This window comes from Uloborus diversus, chromosome 10 (assembly GCF_026930045.1).
Source record: "Uloborus diversus isolate 005 chromosome 10, Udiv.v.3.1, whole genome shotgun sequence".
Taxonomy (NCBI): domain Eukaryota; kingdom Metazoa; phylum Arthropoda; class Arachnida; order Araneae; family Uloboridae; genus Uloborus; species Uloborus diversus.
Window position 1 is genome coordinate 134,536,010 of NC_072740.1, and position 27,156 is coordinate 134,563,165.

At 33.4% G+C, this 27,156-nt stretch overlaps 1 protein-coding gene across 1 annotated transcript in view; it reads right to left on the reverse strand.

Moving 5' to 3' along the window:
• The window catches only part of LOC129231190 (E3 ubiquitin-protein ligase HERC2-like), a 323,605-nt gene that overhangs the window by 60,046 nt on the left and 236,403 nt on the right, over nt 1–27,156 (reverse strand). The window contains exons 60-63 of the mRNA XM_054865437.1: nt 26,082–26,207; nt 21,413–21,684; nt 11,340–11,538; nt 8,777–8,991 (exon numbers count right to left, since the gene is read on the reverse strand). Of these exons, the coding sequence (XP_054721412.1) occupies nt 8,777–8,991; nt 11,340–11,538; nt 21,413–21,684; nt 26,082–26,207 (812 nt within the window). The remainder of the gene's footprint in view (nt 1–8,776; nt 8,992–11,339; nt 11,539–21,412; nt 21,685–26,081; nt 26,208–27,156) is intronic.

The window sequence follows — 27,156 nt, forward strand, 5'->3', positions numbered from 1 at the left end:
GGGGGAGGACCCTGACTTACCAGTGCCAGAGGACTGGAAGCTGGCTAACATTACATCGCTCTTCAAGAAAGGGTCTAAAGGGAGTGTGGGAAATTATAGACCTGTGAGTCTAACTTCGGTGGTTTTCAAAATTTTTGAAACATTGATAAAAATTAAGATAGTAAATTTTCTAGAGACTAATAATCTATTGACTAGTTTTCAGTACGGTTTCAGGAAAGGCAAATCTTGTGCAACTAATTTATTACATTTCTATGACAAAGTTACCATGGCTTTGGACAATACGAAACCTGTAGATGTTGTTTACATTGATTTTCAAAAAGCTTTCGATAAGGTACCGCATGTTGCTCTACTTAGCAAATTAGCTGATATAGGAATAGGAGGGAAAACTTTCATTTGGGTAAAAAACTGGCTGACCGGAAGGAAACAAAGAGTAGTTGTAAGGGGAAATTATTCTAATTGGAGTGAGGTCTTAAGCGGGGTTCCTCAAGGATCAGTGTTAGGGCCTATTTTGTTCATTGTCTTTATGAACGATATTCACAAAAATATTTCTGGGAACATGAATTGTTTTGCTGATGATGTCAAAGTTATGGGGACTGTAGAAAATGAAGAACAAGCAAATCAGCTGCAAGAGGATCTAGATCATATTACGGAGTGGGCTGATAAATGGGGTATGGCTGTTAATGTTGGGAAATGTCAAGTGCTACATTTAGGGCATGGAAATAAGTGTACAAGTTATTATTTGCAAGGTTCAGTCATTAGTCAGGCAGACAAAGTTACTGATCTGGGGGTCTTAATAAGTCAGGATTTAAAGTTTAGCCAACAGTGCAGCATTGCTAGTAACAAGGCCAATAAGATGCTTGGGTTTATCAATAGATCTATTTCAAACAAATCTAAAGAAGTTCTTCTGCCCTTATATAGAAGTTTGGTAAGACCTCATTTGGAGTATGCTGTTCAGTTTTGGTCTCCTTATCTTAAGTAAGACATTAATGTATTGGAAAGGGTTCAAAGGCGAGTTACAAGGCTAATAAATGGACTTTCTCACTTAGACTATGATTCCAGGCTTAGAAGGTTAAAAATGTACAGTCTTAAGCAAAGAAGAGACCGAGGGGACATGATTCAGTTGTTTAAATTTATTAAAATTAAAGATGTTATGGGGCTGAAGTTAAGCACTGAAAACAGGACAAGGGGTCATTGTTTTAAGCTATTTAAATCTCAGGCTAACATGGATATTAGGAAAAATTATTATTATAGCAGGGTAGTGGAACCTTGGAACAGTTTAATAGAAGAGGTGGTAATGAGCAAGGGAGTAGATAGTTTTAAGAGGGCCATTGATCTTCACTGGGGATTGTAAATTGACTAGGACCAGTCTAGCTGGGCCCAGAGCCTGTTGCTGGTTGTCGCTTTTGTATTTGTATTTATAAGCAATAGCTTAGAGCCTCAAGAATATGACCTTAACAATTGAAGAAATCTATTTTACTTGAGACAGTATTAGAACATAAATGAACAAAGAATATGAACATTGGAAAAGTCATGTTAAACATAGTGGAAACTTCTAACAGAATTCATTGCATCATGACATTAGGATTAGACCATAGCCTGCAGATCCTAAAACAGCATTCCAAACAAAACTGATACATAAGAATAAGGATATATAAATATGTATACATCAATGAATATACATAATGAATATATATATATATATATATATATATATATATATATATATATATATATATATATATATATATATATATATATATATATATATATATATATATACATTAATGATTTATGGAATTGTTGGAAAATTTGCAATACCAAGGTTTCAACTCTTTTTGGAGCTATGCAGGGAGTGTTATTGCTGCTAATTTGATAAGTGTTTTTTTACTATAATTTTTCATTATTACTGTCTAGTTTTAGGTTTTTTTACTTCACTTTATCATGTAATTTAGTTTTATTGTGTTTTGGGGGCTCATTTTTTGCTGTTATTGTATTCTTGAAGTGTTTTTGCATTTTTTGGAGCTAAGCCTAACATGTGGTGATCTCCTGGTTTTTTATTTTGTGTGCTTTATTGGGTGTAGCAACTCTGTTTATTTACTGCTGTTTTTAGTATTTATTCTGTGTTTTTTTGCATTTTTATCTTTCTGTTTTGCCTTTTGGAACATATTCACTGAGTAGAAATGGGTGTTATATGCATTATGAAAGAGGTAAAGAGTGGGAAGGGGGACAGGTGGATCTCTTGTGATTTATGTCATATGTTCTGCCTGTATAAGGGGGAAAATGAGTCTGTTTTTGAGGAGGATTATATTTGCACTAAATGTGCTGAACTCTCAGACTTAAGACTTAAGATGCTAGTTTTGGAAGCCCAGTTAGCATTAAGCCAGTTGTAGAGGGTATAAATGTTCCAGAGATTCAGGGGGAAGTTTCAAATGAGGAGTTAGATTGGGAAACTAAGGGTGTAATTTTGGGGGACTCTATGGTAAGGGAGGTGGGTAACACAGTTGGGAGAGTAAAGCGTAAGGTGGCTAGGTGTTGTTTACCAGGGGCTAGGGTAAAAGACGTTAATATGGTTGCTGAAAAGAAGGGAGTATTGAATAAGGAGGACATGGTTACTTTGTGGGTGGGAACAAATGATGTAGGCCACAGTAAAAATGAGGAGTTTTCTAGGGAATGGGAATCCCTGTTGGATAAAGCAACCAGCTTTTCGACGAATGTCCAAGTGGTTGGTTTGCTTCCCAGGTATGGAGTGCATAGGAGCTGGCTAAATCAACGTGCGAGGTGTATGAACTTGCTACTGAAGTCAATTTGCGAAAAGCGCAGTATCAGGTTCATTGATGTATGGAGTCATTGTAAACGGGATTGGATTGCTAGGGATGGCCTGCATCTGAGCTCTACAGGGGTCAAAATGGTTAGTGGATTCATTTTAAGGGCTTCGGAGTCAAAAAACTAAGTTGGAATGGGGGGCATGGTTCAAGCATCAGGTATCGAGAAAATGAAATTTTTTTGGGTATTGCTAGAAATGGAAATAAAGTGACGAACAAAAGTAGTAATGTTAACAATTGTAATTTAGGAAATTTCAGGGTGTTAAATAAAAGCAACTTAGGCATGCTTAAAGTTTTCTATACCAATGCTCGCAGTATTAGGAACAAGATGGATGAATTGAAAAGCATAGTTATGGATGAGAAGTTGGATATTATTGGAATTACAGAGACATGGGCTACCGAATCTGATGCAGAGTTATTACATATTGCTGGGTATAATTTGTTCAGACAGGATAGAGTAGGTAAAAGAGGTGGTGGGGTTTTATTTTATGTTAGAGACAATTTTATTTGCAATGAATTGGTCATTAATGATAAGCCTACTGATATTGATATGGTTTGGCTGGAGTTGATGAGCAGTAAGGGCAAAAAGCTACGCTTTGGAAACATTTATAGGCCACCTAATTCAAACCAGGGACAAGATGAACAGATGTACCGTATTATTAGTGACATGTCCAGTAAGGGATCCGTTATCATAATGGGGGATTTCAATTTTCCGGGTATTGATTGGAATAATTTTTATCCTGGTAATGGCAAAGAAGAGGAATTTTTAAAAGTAATTGGTGACTGTTTCTTAGATCAAGTTGTAACTCAGGGAACTCGAGAGGAGGCCATTTTGGATCTTGTTTTTTGTGACATAGGTAGTTTTGTTCAGGGGTTGAGTGTAGGGGAGCATATTGGAGATAGTGATCATAACAGCATTAGGTTCCGGGTTAAATTTGAAGTGTGCAAAGATGATAATTTTAGGTTTGTGCCCAATTTCAGAAACACCGATTTTGTTGCACTTAGGCAGAGCTTGAAAGAGGTTTTTTCGTCAGGGTTGGAAAATAGCGACGTAGATCAGCAGTGGACAGAATTTAAGGATAAACTTGCTAAAACCGTTGGGGACTATGTTCCATTTAGGAGAAAAGGTGTTAGTACCAATATTTGGCCTATGTGGTTCTCCAGGAAGACTAAAGAAGCTCTTAATTATAAGCAAGCCACTTTTCGTAAGTTTAAAGAAACTGGTCAGAGTGCGGAGAGGCTCCAGTATGGTAAGGCAAGGCGAAATTTTAAGTATTTGGTACGGATTCAGAAAAGGGAATTGGAGCAAAGGCTGGCAGATGACATTGATGGGAACCCTAAGAGGTTTTTTGCTTACGCTAATTCTGGGAAAGCTCGAAACAGTCAAATTGGGCCTTTGGTTGATGAGTATGGAAATTTAATCCAAAACGATAGGGATATTGCAAATGTTCTAAATAACTTTTTTTCCAGTGTGTTTAACGATAACTGTATCTCAAAAGTTGACACTAACAAGACACAAGCTATTATACAGCTTGAGGATTTTGTATTTTCCAGGGAGGAGGTTTTATTTCATTTGAAAAAGATTAAAGCAACTAAAGCTCCGGGACCAGATAATATCTATCCAAAAATTTTAGTTGAATGTGCAGAGGAATTAGTGGATGTTATTTTGAATATTTTCAATGCTTCTTATAACTCGGGGACGGTGCCAGAGGACTGGAAGCTGGCTAACATAACGCCACTCCTCAAGAAGGGGTCTAAAGGTATTGCTGGGAATTATAGACCTGTAAGTTTGACTTCGGTGATTTGTAAGATTTTTGAAACTTTGATCAAAATTAAGATCATGATGTTCTTAGAGACTAATAGTCTGTTGACTAGTTTGCAGTATGGTTTCAGGAAAGGTAAATCCTGTACTACTAATTTATTGCATTTCTACGACAAGGTTACCTCAGCTTTAGATAACAAAAAATGTGTGGATGTTGTTTATATTGATTTTCAAAAAGCTTTTGACAAGGTACCGCATGTTGCTCTTCTCAGCAAGTTAGCTGACATTGGAATAGGAGGAAAAACTTTACTTTGGGTTAGAAATTGGCTTACTGGTAGGAAGCAAAGAGTAGTTGTGAGAGGAAATCATTCTAATTGGAGTGATGTTTTAAGTGGGGTTCCTCAGGGATCAGTTTTAGGGCCTCTTTTGTTTATTATATTTATGAATGACATCAATGAAAATATTTCTGGAAGCATGAATTGTTTTGCTGACGATGTAAAAGTTATGGGGATTGTCGAAAATGAAGAACAAGTAAAACAGCTGCAAGAGGATTTAGATCATATTACTAAGTGGGCAGATAAATGGGGTATGGCAGTTAATGTAGGGAAATGTCAAGTGCTACACTTAGGTCATGGAAATAAGCGTATGAGATATCGTTTACAGGGTTCAGTCATAAATCAGGCAGAAAATGTTATGGATCTGGGTGTCTTTATAAATCAGGACTTCAAGTTTAGTCAACAGTGCAGTATTGCTAGTAACAAAGCCAACAAAATGCTTGGGTTCATCAATAGATCTATTTCAAACAAATCTAAGAAAGTTCTTCTGCCTTTATATAGGAGTTTAGTAAGACCTCATTTGGAGTATGCTGTTCAGTTTTGGTCGCCTTATCTGAAGAAAGATATTTTTGTATTGGAAAGGGTTCAAAGAAGGGTAACTAAATTAGTAAGGGGACTCTCAGATTTAGATTATGATACCAGACTTAATAGGCTTAACATGTATAGCCTGGAGCAAAGGAGAGTCAGAGGGGACATGATACAGTTATTTAAATTTATCAAAATGAAAGATGTAAATGGATTAAATTTTTGCGGGGAAAGCAGGACAAGGGGTCATTGTTTTAAGCTATTTAAATCTCAGGCTAACTTGGAAATCAGGAAAAACTACTACTTTAGCAGGGTCGTGGGCACTTGGAATAGCTTACCGGAAGAGGCGGTAATGAGCAAGGGAGTGGATAGCTTTAAGAGGGCCATTGATCTTCATTGGGGACTAATTAATTGACTAGGACCAGCCTAGCTGGGCCCAGAGCCTGTTGCTGGTCGTCACATTTGTATTTGTATTTGTAAAACATGCTACTCATGAACACTTCAAAAAGGGCTTCCCTGCTACAGTGCAATAAGAGCTGCTGACTGTTTATTATCATTGTACCACTGATAAAGTACAAAATGTGTTTTGTGATTTTCAAGTGTTTCTGCAGGCAAGTTTTGAAACACTTTTCATCTACTAGTTCACATGTAAACATTGATATTTATCATAATATACTATAAAGCGATCATAGTTTGTCAGCATGCGGTCATTCTTTAATTGCTAAAGTTTTGCTCATCAGTTTACAGGTTCGTTTTCTATTATGGTTAGTCAGGTATTATGGAATACTAAGTATTTCTTAATCTCCAACAAAACTCTTCTTTCAAGAGTCTTGATGTGGTTGTCCCTGATACGTCTATGCTAACGTCTACCTAGAAGCTTTTGTGGTTTCCCCATATACCATTACCTCCAGAAAAGCAGAGGGCAAATAGAGGCAGGGAAATTGGATCTTCTTCTATAACAACCTAATGTATTTTCCTGCATATTATCCACGCAGGTCCGGGAGTATAATGAGCAGGTCCTAAAATCGGCCTGAAGAAAAACAAAATCTCTGTATAATCTAAAGCAGCGCATAATCTGTGGATAACACAACGTAAAAAAATAAAGTTTTGATTTACAAATACTAAACACTAAAGACCAGCAACAGGCTCTGGGCCCATCTAGGCTGGTCCTAGTCAATTAATTAGTCCTCAATGAAGATCAATGGCTTTCTTAAAGCTATCCACCCCTTTGCTCATTACCGCCTATTCCGGTAAGCTGTTCCAAGTGCCCACGACCCTACTAAAGTATTACTTTTTCCTGATTTCTAAGTTAGACTGAGATTTAAATAGCTTAAAACAATAACCCCTCATCCTGATTTCCGTGCAAAAATTTAATCCATTAACATCTTCCATTTGATAAATTTAAATAACTGAATCATGCCTCCTCTGACTCTCCTTTGCTCCAGGCTATACATATTAAGCCTATTAAGTCTGGTGTCATAATCTAAATCTGAAAGTCCCCTTACTAGTTTAGTTACCCTTCTTTGAACCCTTTCCAATACAGAAATACCTTTCTTCAGATAAGGTGACCAAAACTGAACAGTATACTCCAAATGAGGTCTTACTAAACTCCTATATAAAGGCAGAACCAGATCCATAACATTTTCTGCCTGACTAATGACTGAACCCTGTAAACGATAACTCATACGCTTATTTCCATGACCTAAGTGTAGCACTTGGTATTTCCCTAGATTAACTGCTATACTCCATTTATTCGCCCACTTAATAATATGATCTAAATCCTCTTGAAGCTGCTTTACTTGTTCTTCATTTTGGACAATCCTAATAAATTTACATCATCAGCAAAACAATTCATGCTTCCAGAAATATTATCATTGATGTCATTCATAAAGATAATAAAAGAGGCCCTAAAACTGATCCGAGGAACCCTGCTTAAAACATCACTCCATTTAGAATGATTTCCTCTCATAACTACCATTTGCTTCCTACCAGTGAGCCAATTTCTAACCCAAAGTAAAGTTTTTCCCCTTATTCTTACATCAGCTAGTTAGCTGAGAAGAGCAACATGTGGTACATTGTCAAAAGCTTTTTGAAAATCAATATAAACAACATCCACTCATTTTTTGTTATCTAAAGCTGAGGTAACCTTGTCGTAGAAAAGCAATAAATTAGTAGCACAGGATTTACCTTTCCTGAAACCATACTGCAAACTAGTCAACAGACTATTAGTCTCTAAAAAATTCATGATCTTAATTTTTGATCAAAGCTTCAAAAATCTTACAAATCACTGAAGTCAGGCTTACAGGTGAAAAATTCCCTGCATTAACTTTAGACCCTTTCTTGAAAAGTGGCGTTATGTTGACCAAGTTATAAGCAAATTAGACGAAGGCACTGATACATACAGGATAAAATATATGAGTAGAGTTAAGAAAGATTGAAACTTATATTGGATATGGCCTGTAGAAGATGACATACACAAAACCAAACACGAAAAAATCATCATTATTCGACTTATAATAGACATTTCAGTAGATGTTTTGTCTACAAGAAATTATTTTTGAACTAATTAATCATATTTTAATTAATGATATTGCAGTTACAGGCACAGACAATATGTAACTTAGATTGTATTATCAAAGAAAATTACTCTAACATTTTTATTTCCTTATTGTTGTACACAACATTTTCAAAGCAATGTAAAAATGAGATATTAAAGTAAAAATATAAAAAAAAACAGCTAGAGTTTGGACAATTTTTGTGATAATCAAAATAATTCGTATCTTATATCATCTTCATATGACATAGTATGATTTTAGGGGGTTCAATTTTCAATTCAGAAAAACATTTTTTTCCCATAGCAATGCTCCCCCCCCCCCCCTAACAAAGTTAGTGATAAATCATAAATCCTGAGAACAAGGGATGACAGCACTTTTTTAATTATGGAGTAAAGAAACATTTAAAATGAATATATGTGTATAGATGAGTAATCTTCAAAAACATTGACATAAGAAAGAAACATTCAGACAGTTCAAAGCAAAGTAACCAAACTGTTTGGTTGCACAGTGATTGAAAAGAAGAAGAAATAATAAAGCAACTAAGATGAATTTTTGTGATTTTTTTCACAAACTCGCTTTTTTTGAGCACTTAGTTATAACGAGCAAATATTGCGGTAGTGAATATTAATAATTATAAGAATAACAATTATATTGAGGATAACAAAAAGAGCTTCATTGTAAATTTTACCCCAGCTTTCATTTTAAAATATCATGTTGATTGTTCAAAGCAATACTGTGTCAAAAAATTCCAAAAAACCAAAAAAGAAACATGTCTACCTTTTTGAGCCATGACCAAGTTTTCCGTCGTCTCCTTCTCCCCAAGAATAAACATCTCCATGAATAGTAAGAGCTAAACAATGTTTTCCGCCAGAATTTACAGCAACTTTTTTTATTGCAATGTCTTGAATACTTTCTATCATTGTGGGAGTTGAAACAGAATCACATCCTCCAATTCCTAGGCGACCACCTGCACCATACCCAGTTGCAAATACCTTGGCAGTAGAAAAAAGGAAGGTTTAAAATGTGAAGTTAAAAATAATAGAATACTTATGCAGCCTAAATTCATAATGCCATTCAAAGATAACAATATTTTTAAATAAAAAGCAAGGAACAAAATTGGAAATTTCAGGCTACATGAAAGAGAAAGGTAATTAATCTTTGTTGCATAATGCAGGTACAATCATAATATCTGTTTTGGAACAAGTGTGAGATAAACCCTGCATCCCTCATTCTCCCAATTTCCCTGGCATATATATAATGCTCATGACAGCGGAAGGAGCTACTATTCATTGAAAAACTACTTTCATATTAAAAACTAGTTTAATTGGAATAAAATGCTTGCTTTGCATAAGAAAAAAAATCTAAAAGTTACTTGATTTCATTATAAGTACTGTGCAAATTAATTGGGCCAAGATCAAAAATGTTTCAAATGTTGTTCAATTGGTCTAGGTTAAATTACATGCACAGTACAGCAATCTAATATGAAATACATCCTCATCTAGCCTGAATGAGATGTTGTCCACGGTTTGGGCATGGATTTCACTAAATGGGAACATAAATTTTTGATCTAGTCCTCACCAAACAAAACTTTTATAACATTCTTAATCTTCATTTTCTTTATTGAGCAATCCATTTTACTAAACAAGTCTCTTTACAATACTCCACTAATTTTCAATAGGATTTACATCAGGAGAGTTTTCAGGGCAATCCAAAACCTTTAATTCCTGTTCTTGAAAAAAATGTTTGGAAGATCTTGTAGAGCGATACTAACACCACCTGCAAACGTTTCCATAACATGCACAATTTTATCTTTCCATTATCAAAAATGTAATTTTTAGAATTCATCATTCCTCCAACAAGTACTGAGCTGCCTGGTCCTCCAGAAGTAAAACAACCCGAAACACAAGGATGGATTCAGAAATTTTAAGGGAGGGGCGATTGATTTTTATTACCTACTTACTTTTAACATGTATACTGATTTAAAGGTGTTGACCACAAAGGTTTTGGGCTTAAATTCCGAAACAGTTCCGATATAGAGTCCCAAACCTCTCTTCTCCCAACGTCAATGAAACTCATCTAAACTTGAGTCTTTTTAACTTCATTTTCGCAAAATTACCGGTGAAAAGTCCCTCAAGGGAGGGGCGATTGCTCTCATTGCTCCTCCCTTGTATCCATCCATGCCAAAGCATTTCTTCCTGAGGGTGCTTTGGTGCGTAACAGTTTGAATAAGATGTTTTTCTTTGAGGAGTTTTCCATCACTTTGCTAGACAAATCCTAATCAAAACCCTTGCACAATAAAATGATTTTTGTCACTGAATACAACCTATTTTTAATCTTGTGCAGTTCAAGATTGATTTTCCTGGCCCAGTCAAAATGTTTTCTCTTTATTGCAGTTGTTAATAATTGTTTTTTGATTGATGTTCTTGCAAATCTCCCAGATTCGATAAGCTTTTGTCAAATTGCCAATGAACCCATGCTCAAACCTGTAGCTAATAATTTTCTTTGAAGTTGTGTATTTGTTTTCTAAGCAAGCATTTTACAATTTCGTGCTAGAAATTAGTCTGTTTGAGGCGTGGTCTTGCGTTTACATTCGCATTTACTCTTCTGGTTTGAAGAAACTGTCCCAAAATTCTATTAGTGATGAATAATCCTAGAAATATTGGATTTTCAAACTCTAACTGAGGCAGCCCTATCCCTCAGTCAAAGAAGTATATGCTGACTGAGGGTAACAATTCTAGACCTTTTCCTTGGGATTATATCCATTTTTTAAATAAACGTGAGAAGCAGACAATTCACACAATCGATCACTTCTTAGTGCAACTGAAGGGGAAATTTTCGACATATCATGATCATGTAATCATATCAGTTTAGATTGGTCAAAGGCAGTTGCATGTTCGTAAAAAAATGCAGTTGAAACTGGTTAGCCGCAGAAAATCACTGAGTAAAGGACCAATTTCCTTTAAAAAATGTGTTTGTTCCAATTAATTTGCACAGTACTCTAAAATCATGATTTGGGGTAGACAAGATGAAACAGAAAAATTCTTTTAGTGTGGCTTGATGCAGCTGTGGAGGTATTACCGGTCCGTAATGGCTATCTTGGTCCTTGCATATTGAACACAAAGAAGGAATGTTGAATTTCTACAGTTAGATTGTCATTGTAGATCTGCTCTTTTATCAAAGTTGTGTGATGACCCTCCTTTTTTTTATGCATGCTTGTCTCCCCGAATTCTTTCTAGCATACTAACCAATGCAAGGTATTATGCTACACAGGAAATGTTGAAATTATACTTAAAACTACTCATAATCATAAGAAATGAAGTGAATAAATCATTTACAATACCTTCATATCTGAAGTCACAATGAATAAAGTTTGTTCGCCTCCAACAACTTGCAAGGGTCTCAAATTAGTAATAGCTTCACACGGACTAGGCAGTTTTACTTTAGCTCCTTCCACACCCCCAAGCTGACCTCTATGGTTATGACCCCATCCATATATTGTTCCACTTCCAGCCCAGGAGACAGCCCATTCCTCAGGTTTCCTAAAGGAAAATAATCATTTCCACTATAAAGTGAAACAGTTGACTATCTGCATACAACATAAATTAAATTAAAATAACAAACAGCAATGAGCCTCAAGACAGTTCGTCAAATATATGCAGTTGAACTCTCTTAATACAATGACATTTATTACAAACATTCTGTTCGTTAAGTTTGGTAAGCTATCTAATTACATTAAAATTTTCACATCCAATATATACAGTAAGTTCAAAGTCTTGGCTAAGATGAACAAAAATTTATGACCTCTTTACTTAATTTTCTTTTTTAGGAATTATACTTCAATTTGTTAGGTAGTAGAAGTCACATTGCATGAAGTGAAGATAATATTAAATATTTTACCTAGTACCTGTGTGTGTGTGTGTGTGACTGTTGATTATCATTTTCCTTTTTCAATATTTTCCAAAAACATTCATTTATAAAAAATAAATGATTTTTTCTGAATAGACTAATAGTTATATTACAATGTGTGTATTAGTAGTAATGTTTTTTAAATATAGGTAAGCATTTCTCTGTTTTTTACAGCATCACTCATTTAGGGTTGTTACGAATAATGCCTAACATGAACAAATTTGTGGATTTTTGGCAGTTTGTATTGATCAAGTTCAACTGTATAATATATATATATATATATATATATATATATATATATATATATATATATATATATATATATATATATATGTATAGTAGAAGACCGTTATAACGCACACCTTGGGACCAGAGCTTTTGCATCATACAGGTTTTTGCGTTATATAGATCATTTTGCAAATTTTGAAACTAATATTCAGAATATATCTATAAAAAAGCACTTCAGAGTGAGTTTTATCTGCAATGAGTATAAAAGCACTAACATTACAATTAGTCATTCACAAACAAATATGTTTCACAATTAAAAGAAAGTGAAATATCCTGCACTTCTGCTAGCTTCATGGTTTTGCATAACAGCTGCATCTTCAAGAGCTATCTAGTATTTTCTGCTTACTATGAATACTAATTTTCATTTAAAAGCTTTAAATTAAGATGGAAAGATGAAAAACTGTTCCAAAATTTATTTTGCCTAACAATTTTTATGTTTGCAAAGCAAACCAGAGGGATTTTTTAAACTTCAAAACCTATTGTTTACTTCTGAAAAGTTGTGCAGTTTATAGAGAATTGCGTTATATAGGTTGGCGTTATAAAGGTATTCTACTATATATATATATATATATATATATATATATATATATATATATATATATATATATATTAGTACCTCCTTTAAGGGACACTGTAAGGGACAGTCATAGAGAAAAATTGCAGTAATTTATGTATAAATGCCTGAGATAAATTGAATTTATCCGAATAAAGTTTTTTTTCTTTTTTTTAAACATCATCCGGTAAAAGTTTGGTTTGACATTAATATGCTAAGTATCAAATATGTATTTTAAAATTCTTGACAAGATTTATATTCACACTTTCTCTCTGAGTAATTTATTCTTTTGGTTCAGCTCCAACAGATAGTGCTCGGCTTATCAAGGGCAGATTCAGGGGATGGTCAAAGGGTCAGCTGACCCCCCTGTGACATGAATTATTTTGTTTACAATTTTTTAGATCTGGAAAAACAGTACATGGAACCAATGCCAAATTTTTTTTGGCTTGGTTCTGTGAGGTATTTCCTCTCAGCGAGTCATAATTCAAAGGATTGACTGGGTTCATTTACTGGGCTAGTGCTGTTTTGAGTTTCTTGTTCATTTTCAAAAGAACAATCATTCCAATGAGCTCAACAATTTTCTGAGCATTCTTCCATCTCAAACATGTGTGTGTGTTGTGTGTGCTTTTTTAAACTATTTTATAGCTGTAATAACATGTGTTCAAAGTTGTGTGTGACCAGCCTGTCTGCTTAAAAAAAGATAAAAAGATGACTTTTGAAGAAAATTTGAGCTAATATGATTCACGGTGCAAGCTGTGGCATTGAAAAATAAAGGGGAGGGTTTATAGAGTATTTTGATCTCATTGCGGGGGGGGGGGAGGGAGGCTCCGTAGCAAATAAGGGGGTGCTCCATAACCCTTGGAGGGATGGGCAGCCTTGCTTAACTGATACTTTTTAACATAGGAGGTATAACATTAGACACTGAAACTTGATCCCCCTTACAAAAATGCAAAAATGTCTGGATCCATCCACCACAAATTTTTGATAGAAACTCGAAATGTATTTACAGTCATTTACATCACATTGAATTGTAAATTATGTGACATGAAGCAAGTCCACGAAGCAAATTATGCTTCAAAATTATTTCTATAAATTACTAATTAAATTTTCGGTTAATACTTATTTTATAATTCTACTAAGTTTTTTATTAAATTTCAATTCTTAAAAAAATTTATTTCACTTTGAATAACTTTGAATTTTATTTAGCATACATAAAATGTTTTCAGTGTTCAATCTTAAATGTTAATAGTATAATACCATAACATAGCAAAACCTAAGTACACAGTTTGCATCAATTTATATACCTTGAAACAAGGGACACCTCTATAAAAGAGACAATAAGTCCAGTCTTCTTATTGTCCCTTATTGACAGGTTCTACTATACATTAAAGCATATTGAAAAATCAAAATTTTGCAGATCTTTTAGCAGAAGTGTCCAAAAAATTGTGAACTACCATCGTTAAAATGTGCAAAAAATCTTAAAATTCTAGGTTAATATCTTCTGTCGCCTCAGTGGGCCAAAAATTTCGAAAATTGGACTAAAAACGATCAAATTACAAAAGTATAATAAATAACACCAGATAATGTTGATCAGTTTGCCTAGTGCTTAAAAGTTGCTTATTTACAACAACTTTAAACATAAAAAAATTTAGAATTATTGGTTAATATCTTCTGCTGTCTCATCAAATTTTGGTGCATTTTGGCACTTCACTGTATAACTGTTTACTGCTTGCATAATGCACAATCAAAGTTCGGTGTTCTGCCAAAAATGTGAAATACCCCTATTTTCTTCCCAAGATTCAAATAAGAGCGGCCAGTGAATCACATGACCACTCTCTTTTTTGTCTGGCTAAGCAAAGTAGGCCTGCAATAGAAGCATATGCGAGTTTCAAGTGGTTTTTACTCGTTTAAAGCTTTATTCTTTCAATTCCTTTAAGCTATTTACATTTACTTGTTCTATAGTCTATTTTTAAAGAGCCCATCATGTTATTTTGTGTATTTTGTCCTTATTTTTCAAGTGGAAATATTGGTAAATATGGAAAAACCATCACATGCAGTGCTTTCAAGTAGACTAGTGTTGCAATGCCCTATTTTTAGAACACCAAAAATCTTTTTACATATGTTGCTAAAAATCATGAAGACATCATAAGATGTTGCGCTCATGAGAGATGACACATTGGTTGCAAAAATAGTGGAAACAAAGAACCATGCTTTTCACTTATTGCAGAAACTGTTGCATTGAAGAGTGAAAGTTTATATGTCAATGCATCCATTCCTTTAGTTTCGCATAAACATGTTTGTGATATACAAATACAAATACAAAAGTGACGACCAGCAACAGGCTGTGGGCCCAGCTAGACTGGTCCTAGTCAATTTACAATCCCCAGTGAAGATCAATGGCCCTCTTAAAACTGTCTACTCCTTTGCTCATTACCACCTCTTCCGGTAAGCTGTTCCAAGGTTCCACTACCCTGCTAAAATAATAATTTTTCCTAATATCCATGTTAGCCTGAGATTTAAATAGCTTAAAACAATGACCCCTTGTCCTGTTTTCAGTGCTAAACTTTAGCCCCGTAACATCTTTCGTTTTAATAAATTTAAACAGCTGAATCATGTCCCCTCGGTCTCTTCTTTGCTCAAGACTGTACATTTTTAGCCTTCTAAGCCTGGAATCATAATCTAAGTGGGAAAGTCCACTTATTAGCCTTGTAGCCCGCCTTTGAACCCTTTCCAATACATTAATGTCTTTCTTAAGATAAGGAGACCAAAACTGAACAGCATACTCCAAATGGGGTCTTACCAAACTTCTATATAAGGGCAGAAGAAAGATGATACATGCATACCATTTAAAATATGAATCAATCATGAAAAATATGAAACATGTTAAAAAATGCAAGACTGCTCTGGAAAATGTTGTGCAAGTAAAATATTTTTAGACATATCTGCCGGTAAACGTGCAACTTTTAAGGGGTGTAACAGGCCAAAAGAAAAAATGTTTCTGCAGCTGAGCAGGCATTTCTCATTGACCAAAGAATGGAAAGAAACGAGCTGATGCATCACATGACTTCCTTTTACACCAATTTAATGATAATAGTGCCTTGGAGCAAGCAAGGAAACACTTTAAACATTTTCATCCCTAGTTCGTCACAACCTGATGCAAAAATCGTTTTAGAGTTGAATTTTTCCAATATCGACAATTTAAAGGTGATTCAATGGATAGCTCTCTAAATATCACCAGTAGCGCCAAATTAATAACAATAATAAATTTAAAATTTATGCTTCTACATTGTAAAATATTTTTTAAAAGTTTAATTGGGTTTTAATGAGTTTAAATTAACTTTTGGTTTTCTGACCACTGCCCGGATTCGAACTTGAGCCCTACTTATTATCAGCATAATGCACTTTTCATCCAAGCCAATGTGTCTTCTTTACTGGATGCTATTCAATAAAGTCAAGTATGACACTCAATTCGCTAGTTTAATGAAAAAACAGAAAATAAAAGATTTATACAGTCAGACCTCGATATATGGTCACCCCGCATATAAGGTCACTTTTCTAAAGTCCCGGCTTGCTGAATAGGAATTCTATGTTATGTATTATCGGATATATGGTAAAGTTATAATACATTAATCGCTTATAAGGCCACTTTTGTCTGACTTCTCTAAATGATTTCCTTGCCTAATCGATTCACTTCCAAGAATTTTCTGCGATATACGATCCTTAAAAAGTGAAAAGTCATTTTTCCTATTAACGTAGTAAATTAACAGTAGAGAGTGAGTGTTACGACAGTGATACTAAAATATGAAGCAGTAACGTAAGCACTCAGTATGTACATATCTTAATTTTTTACCAGTCATTAGAAGCCAAAGGAAATTTTCAGAAGATACTTAGAAACCATGGTGCTTAAGGGGTCACAGTACCTTTCAAGAATTTTTTTACAATTTTAGTAAATTTTATATTTTTTTGAAACCATAACATGCTTACTTATTTCTTAATCAATAATTTATTTTCAAAATTTAAAAAAATTGCTTACTTTTTTTACAAATTCAAAAAACTGAAGAAAATTTCAATTTTTTGAAATCCCTAAGGCTTTTTTATTTTTGCACTAATTAAAAATTTTTTTTTGCTAAAAGATCACTATAATCATCTCTAAAAATCTGTGCATTCATTTGTTTATGAGTTATTAGAAAATTTTCTGTGATTAATTATGTAAAAAATCGAAGTTTTTTTTAAACATTGGTTTTTAAAGGTTTAACATGCTCTAAACATTTGAGTAATTTATAAAATGCTTATCCAATGCACAGTTTTGTCAAATATGTTATCTCAATTGCAAAAAGTATTACTTTAAAGCTGTATCTTTAATAGAAAAAATCCTTAGGGATTCTAATGACATGCAAACACAAAAATACCATCATCGAGAAAAAGCAGTTTAAAGTTTTTCTTTTGCATAAGAACACGTAGCGAGCATGGCCTAAAACCACTCATAACTTTTTAAATATTTGAACTAAAGCAATGAAACTTTTTCCCTGTGTTCAGAATAGTTTTTAGTTTTGAAATAAGCAATAAAATTTTTTTGATCGTTTCATCATTTTTGAGGTACTCTAACCCTTCAAACTAAAGAAAAAAACCTGTCAGTCCTGTATTGTTGTAATTTCAAGCGAGGTAAGTTGCACATCAGTTCTTTGCTTGGGCACATTTGAATGCAGTTTTATTCTAAATGGAAGTTTTAAAAAAGCATTTCAAAATTTCTTATTAATTCCGAAAATTTCAATTGGTTCAAATCAATTCAACTATTATAATTTAATTAACTGATGTTTTTGGACGTATTAAATTTTGAAAAGAATTAATGTATACATCCTTGTAAATACATCCTTATTTACCAATAAATATATATATGAATCGGCTATAAGGTCACCCCAGTTATACGGTCAGTTTTGTGAAGTCCCATGGAATGACCTTATATCGAGGTCCGACTGTATTTATATTTACGGAAGAAAAAAGGATGATGGTGAGGTATTAAAGAAGTTACAAAGCAATTCGTAGCAAAGCAAAAAGTAATAATGATAATAAAATAAAATTAACACTTCTACTTTGTAAGATATTTAAAATAAAGTTTAATTGGGATTTAATGCGTTTAAATTAAATTTTGGTTTGTTGAGTTCTGCCAGGATTCAAACTTGCTCTCTATGTATTATAAGCATAAAGTGCTATCCCTCCACGCCACTGCATCTGCATTTCTGGATTCTAGTTAATAAAAAGTCAACTATGACATTCAATTCACTAATTTAATGAAAAAACAGAAAATAAAAGATTTATATTTATTTTAAAATAATTTGTTTCATGTAAGTATGACATTCAATTCATTAATTTAATGAAAAAACAGAAAATAATTAATTTATATTTATTTTTTTGAATTTTTTTTTCGCCAAATTCGTTATGAACTTGGCGATATATTTCCAAGTTGGCCACAAAAATTGGCAATTTTCCGCCAAATTATAACCTGACTTGAGTTTGCATTGATGATAACACTGATTTCCCGCCAAAAAGGTGTATAAAACCACTTTTGGAACATCTGAGTACAACCAAAAATGAAGGTGCACAGCTAGGCAACACTAGGAGCCTGCATACTAAATTTAAACTTTCTATGACATACCGTTTTAGAGTCATGCGAGATATGTACATACACACACACAGGCATCATGAGAAAACTCATGGTAATTAACTCAGGGATGGTCAAAATGGATATTTCGAGTGTCCATACGTTTTTAGGCATATATGCACGTGCGGTAGGGTCGAAAAACCACTCAACATTCATTAGGGGAATGAGTAAAATGTAAAATTAGGCCAAAATTTGAGGGAATTTTTTTTTTTTTTTTTTTGCAAATACAATATGTCCTCTACTATGTAAAAGAAAGTAAAATGTACATTGGACATATTGATGCTTGAGAAATAAAACTGCTCCAGAAACGCCAAATGCGAAAGAATACTAGTAGATCTGCAAAACAAGCATTTTCTTCTTCTGCATCAAGCTATTTAGTAGAGAATGCAAGGGAAAATGAAGTGGAAGATGTGATGGAGGTGGAGACAAGGTGGGCACCAAACACGCATCCACAAGACGTGTTCAAATACATTTAAAACTGAAAAACATTTCTTCTGAGTCAAAAATATGGCCACAGCTGATATTGCATTGAATGTTATGCAAGATTTGGGATTAATATCGGAATCCAATACCAGCCTAATTAAAGATAAAATGAAATATGAATTGAAAAGTCGAGAATTTACAGAAAATTGGTCTCAAAATCAAATGAAAATTGTTCCATTTTATTGTCCGACCATCACGAGAAAAACCCCCACCGAAATGTCTTGGCCTGTCTGTTGCTATAATAAGGAGGCATCTCATTTTCCCCAGGGAAGCTTAATGTTGGAAAAACCCGTACGACTGCACAAGGGGAGAGGATGAGCGGCGAAATGGCGTCAAAAAACCCCTCCTGCTAACCCTCGCAGAAAATGAACAAAGTCCATTTCTATAGCAATAGACGGGCTCAGACTTAATGGAGGGTGCTTTTCTCGTGAAAGACAGACAGCATCTGGCCTTTATTTTGCTGGCTGGCATGACAAAACTTTAATACCAGGAATATTCAAGGGCAAGCAGTTCCAAAGAAAAATTATAGAAGCATATTAAAGCTGTTCTGTTTTCAACATGAAATCTTCAAGGATTCATATAAAGTATCAGCATTTCTGATTACTATATCTCTTGATATACTACAAAAATCAGTTGATTCGAAAGAGTAACCGATGAATATTGAAAAATGATTTTACGGTTTTAATAATTATTTCATATCTAAAGGCTAAAAATATATAACTTGGAGCAAGAATAATGGACAGAAATATAATTCAATTGATTAACTTAGGATGGTACACTTCAAGGATCAACCTTTTTGATAGGAAGACAGGAGCAGATGTCATAGTTGCTAGCTTTTAAAATTCCAGGATAAAATTTAATAAACAAACAAGCTGATGTGTGCATCACATGACTTCCATTTACGCCAATTTAATGATAATAGTACCTAGGAATAAGCAAAGAAATACTTTAAATATTTTTACCCCAAATCTGTTGCGAACTGAAGCAAAAAAAAAAAGTTTTATACAGATTAATTTTCCCAATATTGGACATTTTAATGTGATTCAATAGTTAACTCTCTAAAGTCAATAGTGGCCAAAATGAAACCAGATTTAAAAATTAGAAAAACCCCATCAAATTTGTGGCCAAGTTGGCAAAAAAAAAATCGACGACCAAAAGCTTAGCGATAAATCGCCAAGCTTTTGTGTTGTCAAATTATAACACCATCGCCAAGTGGTTGCCAAACTATAACACCACTTGAGTTTGAATTGAAACAAAGATTTCCCCCCAAAATGGTATAAAAGATCCCCTTTGAAACATCCGAATGCAACCAAAAGGGGAGGTGCACAACTAGACCCCAAGATTCTATGTACCAAATTTCAACTCTCTAGGACATGCCATTTTGGAGTTATGCCAGATACATAAGCACATACATACGTACATACGGACATCACGAGAAAACTCGTTGTAATCAATTCGAGGATCCTCAAAATGGATACTTCGGGTGTCTACACGTTCTTAGGCATATATCCACATGTGGTCAGGTTGAAAAAAAAACTCAATACTCATTTGGAAGCGAGCAAAATGGAAATTAAGGCCAATTTTTTTCGACGAAAATTTTTTCGCAAATACAATACTTCCTTTACTTTTTAAAAGGAAGTAAAAAATTCTTATTCTACATGGTTTTTCATGTAGCGATTGAAATAGTTATTTTGCTAAGAGTTGTTCCTTGTCAATAGGTAAATAACAATTAATAATCATTTGATCCTCATGGACAACCTACAGGAAGACAAAGATCAGCCTATTTTGATGCAGTCTGTTGCCGTTTAAATGCTTGGCATTTATAAAAACTGAAATCATTTGCAATTACTAAAAATTCTTGCATTTGAATATGCTTCTTTCATTCAAATTGACACCTAAGCTATAATGTAAAAAGAACAAGCGTTGTCTTATTAATGCAAAAAATAATTTTTAAAAAAACAATGAACAGATGTGAGAAGCAGGAGTTAGGGTTGAATTAAGCTCCATATCACCCATAGGCTCTGGCTTGAAATTTGCCACTCCCTTCCCCTGAAAAGAATAAGCAAATTTTCCCATGCTAACCAAACTAAAGCTTCCAAAAAGATCATTCCCAAAGTTAAAAAGCAAAGCTTAAGCAGAAATTGAATACTATTTTATTTATAGTTTTATATTGATTTATTATGATGAAGGGACAAATATTAGTCTCAGGTAGATTATTTAGGGGACCATGTAAAATATACCTTATTTTTTTTATTAGACAGATGAATATAAATATTTAATAAAAGAAAAAGATGTCATTGAAGGAAACAAAAAATTACTGACATTTTGTTTTCAAGGAAAATTTTAAAAAATACATACAAAATCGTTTACCAATCGTAAAAAAATGCCACCTTATGCAATATTTAGTTTTTAAGAATATGGAATTTGAAAATTCAGCTCTAGATGGAGCTAATAAAATCGCATGAAAAGTACATATGTGAGGCAAAATAAATAAATAAATAAATTCTTTCAAATTATTCCCAACCTATTTATCCATAAAATGAGTTGTTCATCATGCTCTTGTTTAAATAGATTATGATTTTCATGTTCATCTGTAACCTTTTCATCTTCTGAGCACATTTCCCAAATCTTTGCTTGGATTTTTTTACAAAATGCAAATGGAAGAGGAGTTCTTTGAATTAAAGATGCAGAAACTCGAGATGCAATACAATATCTTTTGAACCATAGCCACTTATGACTCTCATTACAAGATGGTAAGCTATCAATTCCAAGATCACAAGCTAGTGCAACCAAGACCTGTAACAGAACCAAAAAGATAAACTTAGGATTTAAATAGGGAGGCAGTCACTTAAATATAAAACATAAATTAAAATTTTCCAGCACAAATGCTGTGCACAATATGTGCACAAGTTTATGTAACTTTAAAATAATTCAACAAACTTATTAAAATAATTTTTGACTGGATTTTAGAATTGAAAATTTTAATTCAATGTACAATTTTATGTACAGGGAAAAAAGCAGAGCAAATGATAAATATATTATGCATTAGAAAGTTTAGTAATGATAATGTCAGAGAAATTAAAACTTTAATGCATTTTCTAATGATACTGAAATAATTAGAAAAGAAAACAAAAATGGTAGTTAAGTTTAAATATAAGTTCTACAGTTAAACCTCATTAATTTGAACAAACTTGAAAGGAGTTGATGCTAAGACAAACTAATTGCCATCCTTGTCCTATTGCTTGGTTGTTTATAGTTTTTTGGATAGAGTAAAATGTTGTTAAGACAAACTCATTTAAAAGGTCCATTTGAAATTGTAACTATACCCCAACTTCAAATTAAAAAAAAAAACAAACTTGTTCTTAAAATATAAGGATGTACCAGTTCAATTCGGCTGGGCTGCCATAATTGCATTTCAAATTGCTTCATCTTTACATTTCTTTAATTTCAACAATGCCAGATGTGTTTCTACTTGACTAAATATAAACATAAGTCAATCAACAGCACAACAGTCATTGGACATGTTAGAGAAAGAAGTCTTTGGCCCAGTGCAGGTATAAAGAAGTTGAAGAACAACCCACAACTATACAGGTTGCATAAGCAAACAAATAATACATGTCATCTGTCATAACAGATTAAGATAGCTGAGTCATTGTTTGGAGAAGCACAGAAGATAATCCCCCTAACTACTTGACATTTAAAAAAAGCACAAGATACATAAGACGCTGGAAGGAGCACATACAGGAGGGCACCCAATGCCTGTAAGTGGCTGTTATGTTTGTGAAATGGCTGCTGTGTGTATGTGTGCCAACCTCACAAAAGGAAAAACCAGGAGATTTTAATCAAAAACCAGAAGTTTTATTGTTATTATTATTGTTTTGCAGCCAAAAAAAAAAAAAGAGACTGTTGACCTTTTTACACCAAAAGAAAGAGAGAATATTGATATCAAGCATTCTGTAATTTAAAAGAAAATGTGGCAGCTTACTGACCACTTATTAAGGTTTTTAAAAAAAGATAAGAAAAAACTACACTCGATAGATCATTCAAGATCATTCAAATGTAAGTTATGTCAAACAGAAGACCCCTTATATTATGCTCCAAAATCAGTTACCTACTAGTATGACCTACTCGTGTTACCTACTAGTATGGAGATAACATCAGTTACCTTTTTTTTTTTGCAGCATAATTATACAAATGAAAGAACAAAAGTGACAAATACAAATGTAACGACCAGCAAAGGCTCTGGCCCAGCTAGGTTGGTCCCCTTCATACATTATAATTTTAATGCTAGTGAAAATATTACAACCAAGCTTCAAAACATATTTGAATACATTATTTCATCTAATATATTTACAAATTCTCAAAGAGGCTACCTTTAGCCTTAATATAGAGCTTTAAACATGCAACAAAATTTTTGACTCTGAGCCGCAACTCACTTACTGATATTTATCCCATTCCTTGCATGAGGATTTTTTTAGGAATGTAAAACTTTCATGTGGCTTAGCACACACCCTTGTCTCCTAGATGAATCAGACAGAATAATCTCTTGGGTTCAAACCTGGGGGATACAGGGCCTATTCTTGAGCTCCAATGAAATTCAGAAAATGTGTCTGGCTCAATCTTGAGTGCCTTTAGCTCTGTGTGCAAGTGTGGAATCCTGTTGAAATGTCCATCTTTTGTTTCCAAAGAACTTTTGCAACCCAAGTAAGGCAACATCTTCCAAAATGAGTTTTTGATAGTTTTTTTGATTAATCTTTATTCCTTGATCAGCAATAACGAGTGGTGTTTTCCCACTAGAACGTATCCCCCTCAATAAATTACAGTTTGGATCGAAAATTTTGTGACACGTGCTCTGTATTATGGATAACGGTAGCCACTTTTCAAATTTGCAAATATATTAGACAAAATAATGTATTCATATATATTTTTAAGTTTGGTCGTAATATTTTCATTATTATTAAAATTATAATGCATCTAGTGTGTCCAAGTTATTTCTTGCCACCCTGTAGTAGCAGCCGATTTTACTTTTTCAAAAATGTAGGTTGAAGCTCTTGCTCAGGAATTGCAAATGCAATTTACACATTAATCTTGTGTCAGCTTGATCACTGCCTCCCCCCTCTCCCCAGAAAACTTGTACTACTCCAATTCCAAGCCGGACTCCAACACAGAAGTGGCCCCTAGTTTCTAACTATGCTAACAATCGCCTCTTGTTAGCCCTGAGCTAATTGTATCCCAATCAATTAAACCATGTGTAATGCTACGCAGTGCTTAAATTCAATGGGAGCTTAAGAATAAAAATAAGTTCTGAGAGTTATAGAGCTCCTGAACTTCCTTTGTTAGAAATTAAGTTCAGATGGTAGGTATGGGACACTCTGGAGTGTAGTCACAATCATATCTTTTGATTTCAGTACTTTATGCAATTACTGATTGCTTTCCTTGAAACAAAATTGTGCTGAAAGATTTTATGCATTTTTAACTTCCATATCAACAAATTTCCTTTATTCTTTTCTTCCCTTGATTTTGAAGTAACATACATTAATTCCTAGAATTTCAGCAGACATCAGAATCAAGTAAAAATACGAAAAGAGGAAAAAAACCTTCAAACTACACAAAAATATTTTATTTTGAAGAGGGATGAAAAATTATGACCTAATTTTTTTCAAGTTGTTTCGGACCAAAAAACAAGAAACTGCATACATAATTTAATAATGAGTATAATCAAGTAAACACTAAAATAATAATAATAATAATAAATGCTTAATTTAATGTACAATAGTAAAAAAAAACGTTCAATGTTAAAAATACTTTAAATACGGACCTAATGCAAAAGGATTGAAACCTCAAGCATGAAGTACATTTTTGACGAAGCACAAGTGAAAAGTTTGTAAATTTCCAAAACAAATGTCTTTAACTATGCTTAGTAGAAATTAAGAAAAATCTAAATCTATTAAAATATTAGAGATCATTAAAATTTTAACGAAAATTATATTAATGTTCAAACTGCAATGCAAATACTGTACTTTTACAGTGAAGCTTGATACATAAATAAAACTCAAATTTCTACATTATGAAAGGATTTCAGGGCTTTACAAAAACAAATACATCCAAAACTACTGAGAATAAAATTGATATTAACTGTAGAAATAATTTTTTTTTTTTTTTTTTGAAGAAAATTCAGCTGCATTGAGGACCAGTGAGAAATAAAAATGTAACACAGTAGTTTATTAGGGGGGCTGGAAAGTAACGCCATTTTTTCAAACAAATAAATTTTTAAAAGGTTTTTTCCCTAATCAACAATGTGTCAAATAATCAACAATAACCCACGTTATCAACAGCCTTTTGCCAGCGAGTACGCAAATTTTCAATCTGGGACTGATAAAATAAATTGATTTTTTGAGCAAAATATCTGGAAATAGCATCTTAGATATTTCTAAGCTTTTGTTTCATGGAAAGTGTTTGAACAACAGGAAGCAAGGAAAATCAGATGGTGCAATTTGTGGCGAGTATATTTCTACTATTATCAGTAGAAAAGGAGTGATCCTGAAATATGATAATGCAAGACCATACTGCTCAAGGCAAACCCGTAAAAAATTAATAAGCTGTGGTGGCTACTTCACCCACCATACTCACCTGACATCACACCATCTGATTTCCCATTATTTCGATCTATATGGGACAACAAAAATTTGACAATTTGTCTGATATCCAAAATGCCATCTCCAGATATTTTGAGCGAAAACCGATTAAATTCTTTCTATCTTGGAGTGAACTTCTGTGCACTACATAACAAAAGGTTGTTGATAATGAGGATAATTACAACGTTGATTAAAAATAAAAACTTTAAAAAAAAATTATTTGTTTGAAAAAACAACATAACTCTTTCTGGCTCCCCTAAAATTCAAAAATAATAATCTATGAAGAATAAATTTGAAAAGAAAAGTGAATTTAATTTATGCTTTCTTCAATAATTTTATGTGGATAAATTTTTCAAGTTGAGGATGAAGACCTAGAGAAGAAAGCTACATTTCAAAAACTAGGGAGAAGAAAAGAAGAAGCAAAACAAGTGTCAAACATATCTAAATGGGGTTTAAGTAATAAAATAATTTGAAGGGGCTCCTAATACAAACATAAAAAAGTTTAAAATTAGAAATTAAACTACATTGGAAGTTAAGAGACAAATGTAAATTAAAAACCTTAAAAAAATCACTGTGCATAAGGTGCTTGCCAGCTCTGAGAACAGCATCTTCATATTCATACTGACGCAGAAGAGTCCCAGGAAGGTCTCTTATTAAATTAAACAGAGCAGAACCCGAAACAGGCTGAAAAATCATGAATATTTCAATTAAACTAAAAAGCACAAATTAGATGTATTTTGTTATAATAATTGCACACCATTTAATGAATTTTTAAACAAGGTTTGAAAATGGAAATTATTTCTCCATTACTATTTATTGGTGAAACACAAAATTCCTATGGGATGGTAGAAGCACTTTCATCAACATCCTCAGCACTTTGACAACAAAATTTAATGCACACTGCAATCCAAAAATTTTGCGGTTCTTCTCAATCACTGCATTAGAGCTCTTTTTTCAACAGGATAATATTTGTCCTCATACTGTTACTGTAATCTAATGTCACCTACACAATATCCTCAGTATGTTGCCTTGAAGTGCGAGATAACTAGATTACCTCCCGTCAAGATTGTATAGGACATTGCTGTATTTTGCATATCAAGCACCTTTCAATCGTCATTGACTGCTACTGATTTTACTGACCAAATGCAAAAGATATGGAAATCTATCCGAGAAATAACACACAGCATTCATACAACATAATACTTGTCAGCTTGCTTGCCAGCATTCAAAGTTCCTGTTCTTATGACTAACATTTGAAGGGCATTTTGGGGAAGAATAATATTAATTCATTTTTTTGAGAAAATCAGATTTCTACGAGAACTGTTAGATTACTATAAAGAGATTTCAACTGTAATATCATTCTGGCAAGAAAGATCATAGTCTACCTGCCAGTGGGCAAGATAGATCAATGTCTGATTCGTAACATTCACATCAGCTGCTCTACAGCCGTAAAATGAAGGATTTAACATAATTTCAGGTAGATAAGCCACTGCTTATACATGTTTTAAAATTGAAATATAACATTTGTGGTGTATCTGAAGAAATCCCCCCCCCCCCATCCTTCTGTCGCTCAAATGAACGGCATAATAGAATTCATTAAAAAACGCTAGAAGAGCTCTCAAAATTACACCAT